The sequence below is a fragment of the Mesoplodon mirus genome (assembly GCF_964341445.2).
Source record: "Mesoplodon mirus genome assembly, chromosome: 1".
Lineage (NCBI taxonomy): Eukaryota > Metazoa > Chordata > Mammalia > Artiodactyla > Ziphiidae > Mesoplodon > Mesoplodon mirus.
Window position 1 is genome coordinate 222,139,988 of NC_138976.1, and position 14,926 is coordinate 222,154,913.

General features: G+C 43.4%; 1 protein-coding gene across 1 annotated transcript in view; it reads right to left on the reverse strand.

Moving 5' to 3' along the window:
- Nucleotides 1–2,930: 2,930 nt before the first annotated feature.
- CCDC25 (coiled-coil domain containing 25) overlaps nucleotides 2,931–14,926 on the reverse strand; it is a 39,097-nt gene continuing 27,101 nt past the window's right edge. The window contains exons 8-9 of the mRNA XM_082616813.1: nucleotides 8,092–8,137; nucleotides 2,931–4,287 (exon numbers count right to left, since the gene is read on the reverse strand). Coding sequence (XP_082472939.1) covers nucleotides 4,258–4,287; nucleotides 8,092–8,137 — 76 coding nt within the window. The 3' untranslated portion in view covers nucleotides 2,931–4,257. The remainder of the gene's footprint in view (nucleotides 4,288–8,091; nucleotides 8,138–14,926) is intronic.

Sequence of the window (14,926 nt, forward strand, 5' to 3'; positions counted from 1 at the left end):
GTCTGGTTTCAACCTACATTCCCCAGATAGGTTGATTTACTCAAAACCTTAAACCCCAGGATTCTAGTCGCTAAGGCAGTTAAAACCAAAAGGGCACAGGTATTGCCTTGACTAATGACAAACAGAACCCAGCATCCTCTAATAAACATTTAAGAAGTCAAACATGCTTTTTACAGCTGGGAGCAAAGCCTGACTGTTTCTGTGGTTCCTTCTATCCTGATACCTCCTGCCAACATACTGGGTCACATTAGAATAAGCACTGTCACAGAAGGGGTGACTCTATAAACAGAACGCTGGCCCAGAGATACGACATTCATCAGTGATACCATTCCAGCAAGTCTACATGATTTGCACCTCATTCCCGGGTCAGGGTCTCAGGCAGACCCCTGAGAACTCTAGGGGGGCAGGGAATGAGTTGTAGACTTCAAGTTCTAGGGCTCAAAGATCACGGCCCTCAGGCTCTGAGTTCTTCAGTTCTCTTCCTGGAACTCTTGAGCCACCTTCCCTTTACTGTAATTTGCTCTCTTCTTCCTGTTAAAGGGCAAAACTGACTGCTCCAAGGGCACCATCTCAGGTAGCCGAGAACCTCCTTCTCCCTACTTGCCTGAAATCATTACACATCCCGTCAGTGAGACTGCGTCATGGAGGGGAAAAGTAAAAGTGAAATCCCCCCCACACACTTGTTTCTTCTCAAACTATCAGCTTTTATTCTATTTTACGTATCACTCATCCAGAACATGATGAATACGTGGGTGGCACCATGCATGTCGTTTGTGAAATGATGTAACGCACACGAGTCTCTTGCCCTGTGCTGGGCCCACATGCACGTGGCAGAGAAGAGCTCTCACGAAGCCCAACTTGAACGTGAGCCTGCTGAAGCACCAGCCGTGCCGTCCTCATTTCCCAGCTGTCACATACTTGCTGGAGTTAGATGGGTCAAGATGGACATTTAGCTTGTAATTTAAGTTTCCAATTTTACACTTCTGAGCACAGCTGGATATTTTCACAGTCTACTTTAAAATCCAAAGGTTGCCCACTCAACTCTACTATGATCATTCTGAGTATGGGATTTATTATTCACAATGCTGTACTTCAAATCAGAGAAAAGCGGCTTCAATACCACAGCTCGGGAAAAACTGGGAAGTGTTCCATTTCTCCATCCTGCTCAGTTTTTCCCATAACCTCTTCCAGCTTGGAAGACGAGAGTTTCCCGTCTCTGACAGACGCCAATGTGGGAAGAGGAGCTTTGCTCTTTTTTTTTTTTTTTTTTTTGCGGTACGCGGGCCTCTCACTGCTGTGGCCTCTCCCGTTGTGGAGCACAGGCTCCGGACACACAGGCTCAGCGGCCATGGCTCACGGGCCCAGCCGCTCGGCGGCATGTGGGATCTTCCCGGACCGGGGCACGAACCCATGTCCCCTGCATCGGCAGGTGGACTCTCAACCACTGCGCCACCAAGGAAGCCCAGGAGCTTTGCTCTTAAGCAAGAGGCTAGAGCTGAACCCTCCTTCTCTAATCTTGCTGTATGTGTAGCTCATACCTTCGTTCCCAAGTGGGGGAAACCAATGGCACTGAAGAGTTAAAAGGTTCACCAAAATCTGGGCTTCAGAAAATGTTAAAAACAGCACAACAGGGCTTCCCTGGTGGCACAGTGGTTAAGAGTCTGCCTGCCGATGCAGGGGACGTGGGTTTGTGCCCCGGTCCGGGAAGATCCCACATGCTGCGGAGCGGCTGGCCCCGTGAGCCATGGCCGCTGAGCCTGCGCGTCCGGAGCCTGTGCTCCTTAACGGGAGAGGCCACGACAGTGAGAGGCCCGCGTACCGCAAAAAAACCCCCCCAAAACCCCCAGCACAACAAAGAGATACTGAAGGGGTTCAACTACAGCTTAGTGCCTACTTTGCTAAGGTCAAAACCTTCTGTGTTTTGGTAAACATCCTAGTCTGTTCCACAAGCACTGTGACAAACTTCCCTTGCTCAAAGATCATGACCCTAGGTCAACAAAGGTGGATAAGAAATAAATTCTCAAGCTACAGGAATACAACAGAGTCTGTATAGTAAATTAAAGGATAATGTGAACCTCACCCGCACGCAGATCAGAGTGGGGAAAACTGAAGGCAGAGCTGGAAAGAGAAGTCCTCTTTATGCATGATTTGATCAAGGACACAGCTCATAAAATTGCCAACAATTTGGAATTTTCCTACAGAAAGTTGAGGAAACATGCCAACAGCAAGAAATGAGATGACTTCAGTGCCAACAGTTTGACCTGTTGGCACTGAACCAATGTCCTCAAAAGAAAAGGACGATGCTTCCTCTGGGACCACGGGAGCTGGGGAGAAAAACCTACCCATCGCACAGGCAGAGGTAGGAGGAGACCACCACAGAGCAGCTAGAAAGGTTTGAGCGCCGGGGATTCAGAAGAGAGGCCTTGACATTTGAAACCAGTGTCAGCTGAGAGTTAGGACATGTGTACGACGTGGACCCCAGGATCTCTCACACTAGAGTAAAAACGGATGTATTCTTCAGAAGCTCTCCCTGTATACGTTAAAATGTGCGGTAGAGAGGAGTCCTTCTTAAGCAGCAGAGAGAGCTGAGGTGACAAAGGCGATGTTAGAAGCGAAGGCTCCCCATTCTAGACATTTGCAGCAGTTTGCCTACAGTAACCAGGCAGGAGGGCCACCTAACTGAAGAAGTACAGTTACTAATTTACACTCAATCCACAGTGTGTCTGAGAAAAGTCATCCACTCTGACCCAGTGGGCATCTGGGGGAGAGACACATTTATCGCTGAGGCAGGAAGATTACCCCGTAGAACCTACCAGTATAAGCCTATATAATAGATGAGGTCTTCACAGCCCGATCACCCTCAAAACTAGTTTGGGGAAGGAAATAACAAGCTAATTCTAAGAATTTATATATCAGTATCCTCCCAAATAAAAAAAAACGAGTCTTTATTATTACATTTCCAACTCATAGAACTCCAGGCTGAGTAATGATTGGACATATATACACACACAATCACAGATTTCTGGAGTCATCTCCCACACCCCTTCTCACAATCTGGCCGAGTTATGTCTCAGGAAATCTTCCAGTTCAACCCCATACACCAACTTGGGATAAACAGAAACCCCTGAAGTCTTGTGGTTTTACCCGCCACTCCAAAGTGCTGTTACAGGTGGAATATCTGTTGGAGGAGGTATTTTTGCTGGGTTAGCATACAGCTGCAGACTCTGCGTGTGGTTAAAATGCGCATCTGCGTGCCTTCTGACCTGCGGCTTTGTGCCTTCTCCTTCCCCCCGACACGGGTTGCCTTGCAGGCTGTGATAAAAATATATCTTCTATTCAGAATCATCCTGGAGGGCAGGTGGTGCAGATGGGTAGGACTGCTACATAATAAGTTACTGAGTCTACGATTGAGAAACCTGAACTCTGGGGTTCTAACTCAAAATAAATATTGTTGCAAGGTAAATAAACGACTTGGCTGGCTAGTGAAATGCTTAATCCTTTCTAAAACCATAACTGCCAAGTAGACTTGTGCTTTATGCTACATCCCAAGACAAAAATCAGATAACCTCCATCGTCAAAATGATTCACAGAGCATCCCTTCCTATTTCTCCCCTCAGGGCTGAGAAATGACTCTGGAGCCTGAAGTTTAATATACGCAGCTGGGGTTACTTGGTGCTCAGGTAAAAATCGCCGTAAGGCCCAACCTTGATTAACACCGATGATTTATTTAAGCCTGATGGTACCTGGATGGAGGCTCTCAATGGGAAAAGGAAGGATGTAGCACGTGGAAGCTTGGACAAGCTGAGAGCTGAGGGCAGCTCTGCTAACAGACTCAGGTGGCACAATGGGACATGACCATTGAAGCCAGCAACCTTCTGAAAATATCACTGTCACCTTCAAAACCCATGCTTTTTTTTTTTTCTAATCAGGAAATCGGGGGTGAGGGGAACATTCCAAGAACAAGGGCCGCCAACCTTCATGAGGTACCAGTACCTGCTCTGGCAAAAATGTTTTCACTTTCCTAAAGTTATATGCTGTCTTTAAGCCCAACTATATTGTATACGTGTGTGTGTGTGTGTATTTATCTGCTCCTTTTCTGAAAGCAGAAAAGGGAACAATTTTTTTTTAACTCCAAAGTTGGTAATATTTGTAGAATATTATTTTGGTTGGCTGTTGTTTATGACTCAGAACACAGATGAAATCAAAACTTCTGCAATTGTCCCTAAATTCACATCTTTAAAAGGTCCTTTTCTCCATTCACATGAATTCATCTGAATCATTGCCGTCCTGTAGGAAACAAAACAGTGAAACCATAAAAGCCTTCGAAATAAATAACTTGATTAAAAAAATTTACAATTAGTATTAAGTAACAAGCCCCCTTATGCCAAACTGCAGAATTCAGAGTAAAAAGTAAAATAATTAAATTCACTCACTTCTTCTCTATCTTTAATTGCTAGTTGTTTAGAATAGCTAGATTAGCAGCTATATTCTCTAAGGTGTCATTACATGGCCTGAATTGCCCAGCAATAAGATACCAATGATTCCCAAATTATGAAGTAAGGCCCAGTGACTTAGTATAGGATGTAGCAAGAGTGACCGAAAGAAAATGTAACTCTTCCTTCAACAGATATACCATAACATGAAACCAAACAAATACTGCCTCAATGTTTTAATGCCAACAAAGCTGCAAATATGCAAAAATATTTTTGACCTAAATTCCATTACTCTGAGCCTCAGGGTTATCACGTATCTGTTACTTCACAAGATGGCTTCTTTTCTTTTTTTTTTTTTTTTTTTTTTGCGGTACGTGGGCCTCTCACTGTTGTGGCCCCTCCCGTTGCGGAGCACAGGCTCTGGATGCGCAGGCTCAGCGGCCATGGCTCACAGGCCCAGCCGCTCCGCGGCATGTGGGATCCTCCCGGACCGGGGTACGAACCCGTGTCCCCTGCATCAGCAGGCGGACTCTCAACCACTGCGGCACCAGGGAAGCCCTTTTCTTTTTTTTTTTTAACTGAAAAAGTCACCGGGAAACTATAGGCTAGTTATCACATTAGCTGGCTTGCCAAGCTTTTGATGAAAAGAATCTTACATGATGGTGGTATATAGTGTAAACAAGTCCTGAAGATCAAGTACAAAAGTAGAGCCCCAAACTCCTTGCTGAGCTACTGCACACCCTAAGAAAACTGCTCTGGACGCCAACATTCACTAATAATGTGACTTCTGGGACATCTGCTTGAAAATGTCATAACTTGAACACAACACTGTTTTGACTCCTCTCTCTTTCCTGCTGCTTTATACCTGACTTGTTAGAGAGGGAGAGGACTTACGCTTATAGGTATGCTAGATGCTTGTCTCCTTAATAACTCGTATTAAAGATGGGCAGGGAAACAGGAGGAACAGGTGGAAAACAGTGATTTCTGTGAAGTCTGGTTTGATCTCTAGTTTCATTCAGCAGGCTTCTCTGTGCTTCTCTTCAATTAGCACAACGAACTGAGGCCACAGTAAAAATGCCTTGGACAATTGTACAAAAAGGAAACTCATGTTTGTAGTCTATCCACGCACCAGAACTCTGACTGCCCGAAAGTTCTAAACTGAAATAACAGCATTAGGGATGTTGAAAGAGTCAGCCTGCAACTTTGAAGGTCAGCTTTAGATGCCAAACACGGAGGATGTTTGTGTCCCCAAAACTCACTAAGATAATGTGGCTTGGGGCCAATCCAAGTGAATTACTCCTTATAAAGGCTGTGAGTTAGATCTGCAGAGTTGCCATGTGTCTGGGGATCTGTGTTTGGGATTAAAGTAACTTTTAAATATATAGCTGCGATCCAAGACTTGACTTGGACAATTTTTGTATTTTAGATTCCCTGTAAGCGTCAACATGTTTTTCAGCGTAGCAAAAGAGGTTTCTTGTCATCCACTTAAAAAGTGATATGCAAATAAAATGTCAAAAGTAACTGCTGATGGTTCCTGATGCCTAATTTAGAAAGATTAGAAAGAAATTATAGATTGAAGAGAATTATTCTACATAGGAGAGCAAAAACTCAAAATTAAAACCAACCTCAGAGTGGAAGACTAATATTTTTCCTGATGAACTTATATAAGCTCAATTAAAAATTAAGTCATATCTTATGTAAACACCAGCCTTTGACTGAAAATCAACTGATCATGCTGCCAAAGTGGATCAAAAAAAGGTCTGCGTCCCCTTCATAGAAGACAGTTACAAGGAGAATGAAAGTCCTTTCTTTTGAAGTATGGGGGAAAGCTGTGTGAGTCCTGCCACCGTGAGAGAGAGAGAGAGAGAGAGAGAATGGAAACACCCAATGCAAAACTTCCTCAGAAATTTGAACCCGATTCCAACCTGGGCCTCAGGAACAGAGGTAACAGCAACGGGGGAGAGAGGAAAGGCAGAAGGGTTAATAACCCTTTGGTCTACAAATCTGACTTCCTAATCCTGGAACTTGTAACATCCGTAGCTGTATTATGGTGGTGTTTGTATACATATGGATATTCGCGCACGCGCGCGCGTGTGTTTATTTCTTAATTCCAAAACAACATTCAAACTTTGAAAATCCATGGTGAACATGCCTAAGGTCATAACATAATATATGTGCCAGATTTCTGCTGAAAAGTTGTCTCTAAATAACAGGAAACTTCAATAGCAACAACAATCACAACAAAGACATTAGATTTGGCTTATGTTAAAGACTTCTGCTCAACTGTTAAACTGTTTTCTAAGAATAGTTCCCAGAAGCGATTAAATACATCTCACCTTTTGATACTGATACTGTGTGTAAATAACAACTAAGGACTACAAGGATAAGAAATAGTAATGACCGTTTATATTGTCTAAGTCAAAGAAGAACTTTCACACACGTGACCTTGTTTAAATTTCAGAACAGCCTCAGGAAGTAATATGTCTCCTTTTATTGCTGATGAATACTCCTACTGAGAGGTTAAATAACTTTATTAGTCTTATCCAATTAGTAAATGACAGTTTAAGTGTCTAAACTTCAAATTCAAGGTTCTATTTAAATACATAATGCTACTCTGGAATACTCAGGAATAAATTATGAAGATACATCTGTGACTCATAAAGGAGACTCATAAATTTAGTTTTTCAAAGAGACAGGAATAAAAATATTGTTCTTATCCATTTTTAGAAGGACATGTAGCTATGAACAAGGTGTAAAATCCTATTAACAATTACAATTCATGCACTGAATATGGGGTTTGGCTAGGTAACCCTTAAGGGACCTTAAATTCTGTTATTTCCAAGCATCTAGAGCAGTTCTGTTTAACAGTATTTTTTGCTGTGACAGAAATGTTCTATTTCTACACTGTCCAATATCATAGCCACTAGCCACACATGGCTAGTGTGACTGAGAAACTGAATTTTTAAATTAAATCAAATTAAATGTAATTTAAATAGCCACATGCAATGAGTGCCCAGTGCACTGGACAACACAGACCTAAAGCATCATACATTATAAGCATTCAACATAGCAAATATATCCACCTAATTTCGATTTCCCGCAAAGACTGTTTAATAATAGCTAAGCTGTACTATCTCTAGACACTTCAAAATAAATTTGGGGAAAGACACGTGGATCACCATTTCCCTTTATCGTAGGTCCTGAGGAACATGAAGACAACCAATATTGCTGTTTAGACTACAAATAAGATCTTTTGTTTCATTTAACTGAATTGTCCTCGCTCAATTACAATATAGAATCTATGGTCACATTAACATATAACAGTAATAGATAAAGGCACTTTTGCATGCCTGCAACTAGAAAAGAGGGGAATGGGAAAGTCCTATAAATACTAACAGACCTGCACTTCACAACAGACAAGATGTAACAATCTCTTTCCACGAGGTGACCTACTTAAAAACAAACACAAGGCAAAGTCCACAGGGAAGTGGGGGGGGGGGCGCTCAATGTCTAATAGAATCCACCTGAGTGTATGACTGCTGCCAAACCACGTCAAGCCATCTGCAACCTGTGAACCAACACTGGCCAGAGACTCAGTCATTAAAACCTTAGTGAATTATTTCAAGGCACAACATTAGAGCAAAGAACTTGAACATACCTGATTTGAAGACATGTTCTCAACTTTCATTAGTGATGAATAGCTCCTAGAAGAAAAGACACATTTAAAGTAAGGTTATTTGGCTGCCAAGTATCTCATGAACTTTTTTTTTTTTTTTTTTAAGATGTTGGGGATAGGAGTTTATTAATTAATTAATTAATTATTATTTTGTTGCTGTTGTTGTGTTGGGTCTTCGTTTCTGTGCGAGGGCTTTCTTTGGTTGTGGCAAGTGGGGGCCACTCTTCATCGCGGTGCGCGGGCCTCTCACTATCGCGGCCTCTCTTGTTGCGGAGCACAGGCTCCAGACGCGCAGGCTCAGTAGTTGTGGCTCACGGGCCTAGTTGCTCCGCGGCATGTGGGATCCTCCCAGCCCAGGGCTCGAACCCGTGTCCCCTGCATTAGCAGGCAGATTCTCAACCACTGCGCCACCAGGGAAGCCCTCTCATGAACCTTTACCAGGTATCTAGCAATGCTGAGGGCCTTTCGAAGAAAATAGAATCCCTGCTGAGCTCAAGGAGATTGCAACATATAAAGGATAAATATCTATGACAATAAATGACACGTGCACTACACTTTATAGTTTACAAACATGCTTGCTCGCTCATATCATGTCACTTCCACAATAACGGTGAGGTGGTGGCATTATTCAGATGAGGAACTTCATCTATAGCCAAGAGCAGACGTGATTCAGAGCTGAAGTACGCTGTCCAGACTATAGATCTACAGGAATTCAAAAGAAGAAACACATTAGTGTGGAAAGGGCTGTCGGGGTACTCTTCTCAGGTGACGTGTAACCCAAACTGAGCCTGACAAGTAGGGAGGATGACGGAGGAGGGCAGATGCAGAGATCGGTGTGAGCAAAGGCAAAGAGATGGTACTTACAATGGCATTTCAAACCAACTCAAGTGGAGTCTGAAAGCCAAGTAGTGGGAAACCAGGCCGGATGTGTGGGGCTAAATTACCTTGTCCTAACCATGTGAGTGAAAGCAGTGCGATCAGCAGGAAGCCACAGTACACCATGGAGTAGACAGATGAGATTCGACAAGTATTTACTAAATATCCATGATGTACAGGACCCTGCGCTAAGCCTGGGGAGAAAATGGAATGGAAAGAAACGAGAAAATGATGAATAAGACAAAGCCTAACCCCAAAAAGCTTATCAGGAAAGGAAGTAAGACCTATTCAGTAGTGGCTACATAAAAAGTTCTAGTAAAAATACATAAAGGGACAAAGGAAAGTAAGACCACGTAATACCAGTGTTTTAAAAAGTGTAATCCGGGGACTTCCCTGGTGGTGCAGTGGTTAAGACTCCGTGCTCCCAAGGAAGGGGGCCCAGGTTCGACCCCTGGTTAGGGAACTAGATCTCACATGCATGCCGCAGCTAAGAGTTTGCATGCCACAACTAAGGAGCTGGCGAGCTACCACTGAGAAGCCTGCAAGCCACAACTAAGGAGCCGGAGAGCCACAACCAAGGAGCCCGTGAGCCGCAACTAAGGAGACCATGTGCCGCAGCTAAGGAGCCCACCTGCCGCAACTAAGTAGTCTGCCTGCCACAACTAAGAGCCGGTGCAACCAAATAAATAAATAAATGTATTTTTAAAAAATACATTAAAAAAATAGAGTAATCTGTAGCAGAGAGAAGAGAGGGAGAAGGGCAATTAGGGCAAGGAGACCAGTTAATGACAAGGGTACTTACCATTTACCAAGGACCCTTTACTCGCTAGGATCTGTATTATGTGCTTCATAAATTACTGCTCATCCCCACAACCACCTCCTAAGGCAAGGGACAGCAGCAGGCCCACTGTACACACAGGAGCTACGGAAGCTGTCCAAGGCATCACAGCGAACAAGTGGGGAGAGAGGTTTTGAACCCAGATCTGACTCCCAAGCTTATAGTCAGGCCATCGTGCTCCAGTCCACCGCAATATCCCACCTCGAGGGCATGAATACAAGGGGTTAACGGCTGTGCCGGTAAGAAGGGGTAAATCTGAGAGGAATCAACGATGACACCAAGGCTTCTAGCATGGGTGATCTGAAGGAAATAATGTTACAACTGAGAGAAATGGGAAAATGTTGCAAAGAAGATGTACTTGGTTTAGGACAATGTCACACCTGAAGCGATGGTGGGACAACCAAGGAAATATGAACTGTAGAAACTGGAAACTGAGGACCGGAGGGAAGGAGACTTGTCACAGACAGAGACAATGAGCTGGAAGACACCCAGAGAGAGGTGGTAATGATGCCTGTAAGAGTCAGTGGTATCGTATCAATAAGATATAAATGGACAGATAAGATCAATAAGTTGCATGAGCGGAAAGAGAGAGCCATGTTGATAAAAAAAAAAGTAGTTAAGAGAGAACCTCACTTCCAACTGTATTTTAAAATCACCTGTGAAGATTAAAATACCTTCAAGTGCCCAGCTGTGGGCATCTACGAGCCAGGTTCAGGAACCACAGGGTCCGAATACCCACTCATATGAAAGCAACACACAAATTACCCTTCTTTAGGCCACACGCCTCCTCTGCGCTCCATCCCATTAATCCAGCTGCCTGTCAGACTCTTTCGGGGGATGCCTCAATGACACTTTCAGATTCCTGTGTCCATACCCAACTCATGGTCTTCCCCCCGACCAAAAACAGTTTGGTTCCTTTCCAGCATTTCCTAGCTCAAAGAAGAGCATCACTATCCATTCCATTTCACAAGCCAGAATCCCCGCAGTCATTCTTTTCCCTGCCCCTCCTCTGAATCCAATCTATTTTCAAATCCTGTAATTTTATCCAGGAAACTATTTCTCACTGGTCCAGTTCTCTTCGTCTCCACATCACCACCACAGCCCAAGTGACTAACTCTGTCACGTGGACAGCTACTGGCCTAGCCACAGCCCTACCTGGCACCCTTTCCGATCAGGTCAGTCACATGACCTTTCCAAAACACAAACCTTATCACACGACCCCTGGCTTAACACTCTCCAATGACCTCACAAAACCTTCGGCCTGAAGACAAACATGACCAACAAGGCCCTGCTGAACTAGCCCTTGATCCCTGGGCTCCCTCACCTCTGCCGCTCCAGACGTTTGGGTCGGCTTTTAGTCCCGTGATGTGGTCTTTGCACACACGGTTCCTTCTGCTTGCGGTACTATTTCCACTGGCCCTGCCCTCTTAACTAGCAAAATAGGTTGGATCTTAGCTCAAGCATCACTGCATCAGGGGAAGCTAATCTCAGTTACTTATTCATCTTTAATGTACTGACAAGTCACTCACTGCATGTGCAAAGCACAGGGTCACATTCAAGGAGATCCAGGAACGCAGAAGTGCCTCTCTGAGGGAGCTTATCATTAAGACAAAGACCTGTGGCACAACACAGCATTATTTATGGAAGGCAGCAGCAGTAGTGTGTGAGAGAGAAACAACAGGAGGTACAGTGAAAGCAGCCACTTCTACACCTGACCATACCATCCTTTCAGTCACTGGTCTCACCATTACCTCCTTGACACGTCTCCAATAAACGCTTCCGACAAGTATTCTTCTTCCTAATATCCCAGGAAACCTACAGTGGTCCCTTAGCACTTACAGCATGAAGTTCTGGACTAAACAAAACCTTTTAAGTCACTCTCCAATGTACCTAATTTTTCATTCTTTTATTTGCCTTTGAATTGCCTTGACTCAGGTCTTGCCAACCTGGGCATTCTTTGCCTCACAAGCAAGCTACAGTAGAAGTGTGGACTTCAGAATTACAGACTTGAGTTTGAATTCCTGCTTTGCCACTGATCAGCTATAACCTTTCACACATTAACCTCCTTGCTAAAGTAATCTCTGCCCCCAAATCAAGTTCACGCCAATTCTCAGACTGACGACACGCTTACTTGTGACTTGCCCTCTTACCTGGGTCTTGTACTTTCCTGACTTCAATCACCTGAACCTCAGGTTCCAATTCTGGTCTCTGAGACTCCCAAATTTTAAATATCCCCACCTCAGGTAAACTTAGGCCCTACCCTTGGTCTTTTCTGATCTGTTATTGACTTGCTTATTTCTTCTGGTTTCAATGTTCAGATGGTGAGCTTGATTTCGATGTTAATAAATGTTTGTTACAGTATGACAAAAGCCAAGTAAGTGAATACAAGATTATACCCTGAGAAAACCATAATTCGAAAAGAGACATGCACCCCAATGTTCATTGCAGCACTATTTCCAATAGCCAGGACACGGAAGCAACCTAAGTGTCCATCGACAGATGAATGGATAAAGAAGATGTGGCACATATATACAATGGAATATTACTCAGCCATAAAAGGAAACAAAATTGAGCTATTTGTAGTGAGGTGGACGGACCCAGAGTCGGTCATATAGAGTGAATTAAGTCAGAAAAAGAAAAACAAATACCGTATGCTAGCACATATATACGGAATCTAAAAAAAAAAATGGTACTGATGAACCTAGTGGCAGGGCAGGAATAAAGATGCAGACGTAGAGAATGGACTTGAGGATATGGGGGCAGGGGGCAGGGGGGAAGGGGAAGCTGGGAGGAAGTGAGAGAGTAGCAATGACATATATACACTACCCAATGTAAAACAGACAGCTAGTGGGAAGCAGATGCATAGCACAGGGAGATCAGCTCAGTGCTTTGTGACCACCTAGGGGGTGGGATAGGGAGGGTGGGAGTGAGACACAAGAGGGAGGAGATATGGGGATATATGTATAACGGATTCACTTTGTTGTACAACAGAAACTAGCCCAGCGTTGTGAAGCAATTTTACTCCAATAAAGATGTATTAAAAAAAAATAAACACAGCAGGTAAGCAGTCTGTAACCATGAATCCAACTACTGAGATGAAACTGCCTAGGACACACTGGAGGGAGCCACGGACACTCCTGCACAGCCCGTGTGGTATCCCCTGGGAGACTCACAGGTATCTGCCTGAAGGACCGCTCCAAAAACGACATGGAGACTGAGTAGAAGCTGTCCTGCTTCTCTAACTTTCCAGGCAAGGTCACTTCTAAGGCTCTGACTACTTTCAAAACCTACGTAGACTCTCTTTTGCTCCATCCTCTTCCTCTATGTATGGCTTACAGTGTAGCAGGTACAGAAAGAACATGCCATGTGAGGCTTCCTCCCTACACCTAACCCTATACAAAGATTCTCTAAACTAAAATCCCATGAGATTCTAGGCTGACAGGGCAAGTGTGAGCTAAAAAGCTGTCTAAAGAGCTAACAAACAAGATGGGTGAGAATTAATACGTGAAGCTTAAATAAGGGGAACTTTTCATTAATGTGTGAATGAATAAAATGGTTAATAAAAGATGTTAATATACTGCTACCATTTAGCCTCCACACTCTGGCATCCTCCCAAACAATCTAAATATTTCTTTAAAAAACTACCTAGAAGGACGATCTTTATGTAGACCTATCTACATTATCAGATCACTGAAATTTCCGAGGACAAGGGTGAAGCACTCATTTGCAAGAACAAGATGGAGTTCTGTCTCCAGGGGCTGCTGCTCTTTTCATCTGAGAAGGAAGTTGGTGCCTTCTGTGTTGTGGGCTTTGTTCTGTTCTGATCCCGAGGCTAATGGATATACTCCTGACTAGAGCTCAGAGAACCTGGACTCTACAATGACAATTCCATCCACTTTTTTTCTCCTGGTAGAAATTAGAAATGAAAAGCTTACTGCCATTCCTGTTCAGAAAGTTGAAAAAAGGAGTCTAGAGTCTAAATAATGGCTTTAGAACTGGAAAGAAGTTGGGTATCTTCTGGGTGTGAGGCTGTTAAGGATTTCTTCCCTATAATCATCTGGAAGCACTGGGGATACTGTCCAGGATGAGACTATCTTCTCAGTTTATCTGTAGAATCCCCTGAAGACTCAAAAGTCAATTTTCTTCAGCTTATCACAGCAATTAAATTGGACATTCCTTACCAGATGGTCCAAACAAAAGAATCAACTGTTGGTGAAATTTAATGGTATTTTCCTTGTCAGAAAGGCAAGTGAAAGACTTCAGAATGAGAAGATTTTGTAGGCATACAGGTTATAGAACAAGTCCGAAGCTTAGAGCTTTTTGCTGGAGTTTCACAGAAGCTGCGGAATAGACTGATCAGAGGGCAGAAAAGAGTGGTTACAGTGTGTGTGAGCTTGAGAATCAGACCGAGACAAGCTACGTGCCTCTGAGCGAGTTACTTAACTGTTCCTCAGTCTGTTTCCTCTTCTACAAAATGCAGATGATCAAAACATTTGCCTCACATGGCTAAATGGATTAAATGAGATAATGCAGTAAAGCACAATACAGTGTTGGGCAGATAACAAGTGTCCAAAAATGTTAGCTAATCTTTCTTATTGAATGTTATAAGTAGGGACTGCCCTGGCGGTCCAGTGGGAAAGATGCTGCACTCCCACTGCACGGGGCCTGGGTCGGATCCCTGGTCTGGGAACTAGATCCCACATGCATGCCACAGCTAAGAGCCCACACGCTGCAACAAAGATCCCGAGGGCCACAACTAAGATCCGACGCAGCCAAATAAATAAATATTAAAAAATAATAATCATAAAATAAAGAGCCTACAAGTGTAAAAAAATGTTGTAAGTAAATTAAGTGACATTAGAGTGACATTATATTTCTAACATATAATATTATGTCTCTAAACAACATTATGGTAGAGCTTTAAGAGGCACAAAAAGGCATGTTTTCAATTTTTTCTCCACTCCGCACTAAAAGCAAAAAGAATAAACTAGTCTAAATCCTGTATCACTCAAAATTCCACACGTTTCGAAACTAATGGTGTTGCTAATTTGTCTTTCACTCACAACACAAAATGGACTCACAATTCTACGTCAAACTGAACGT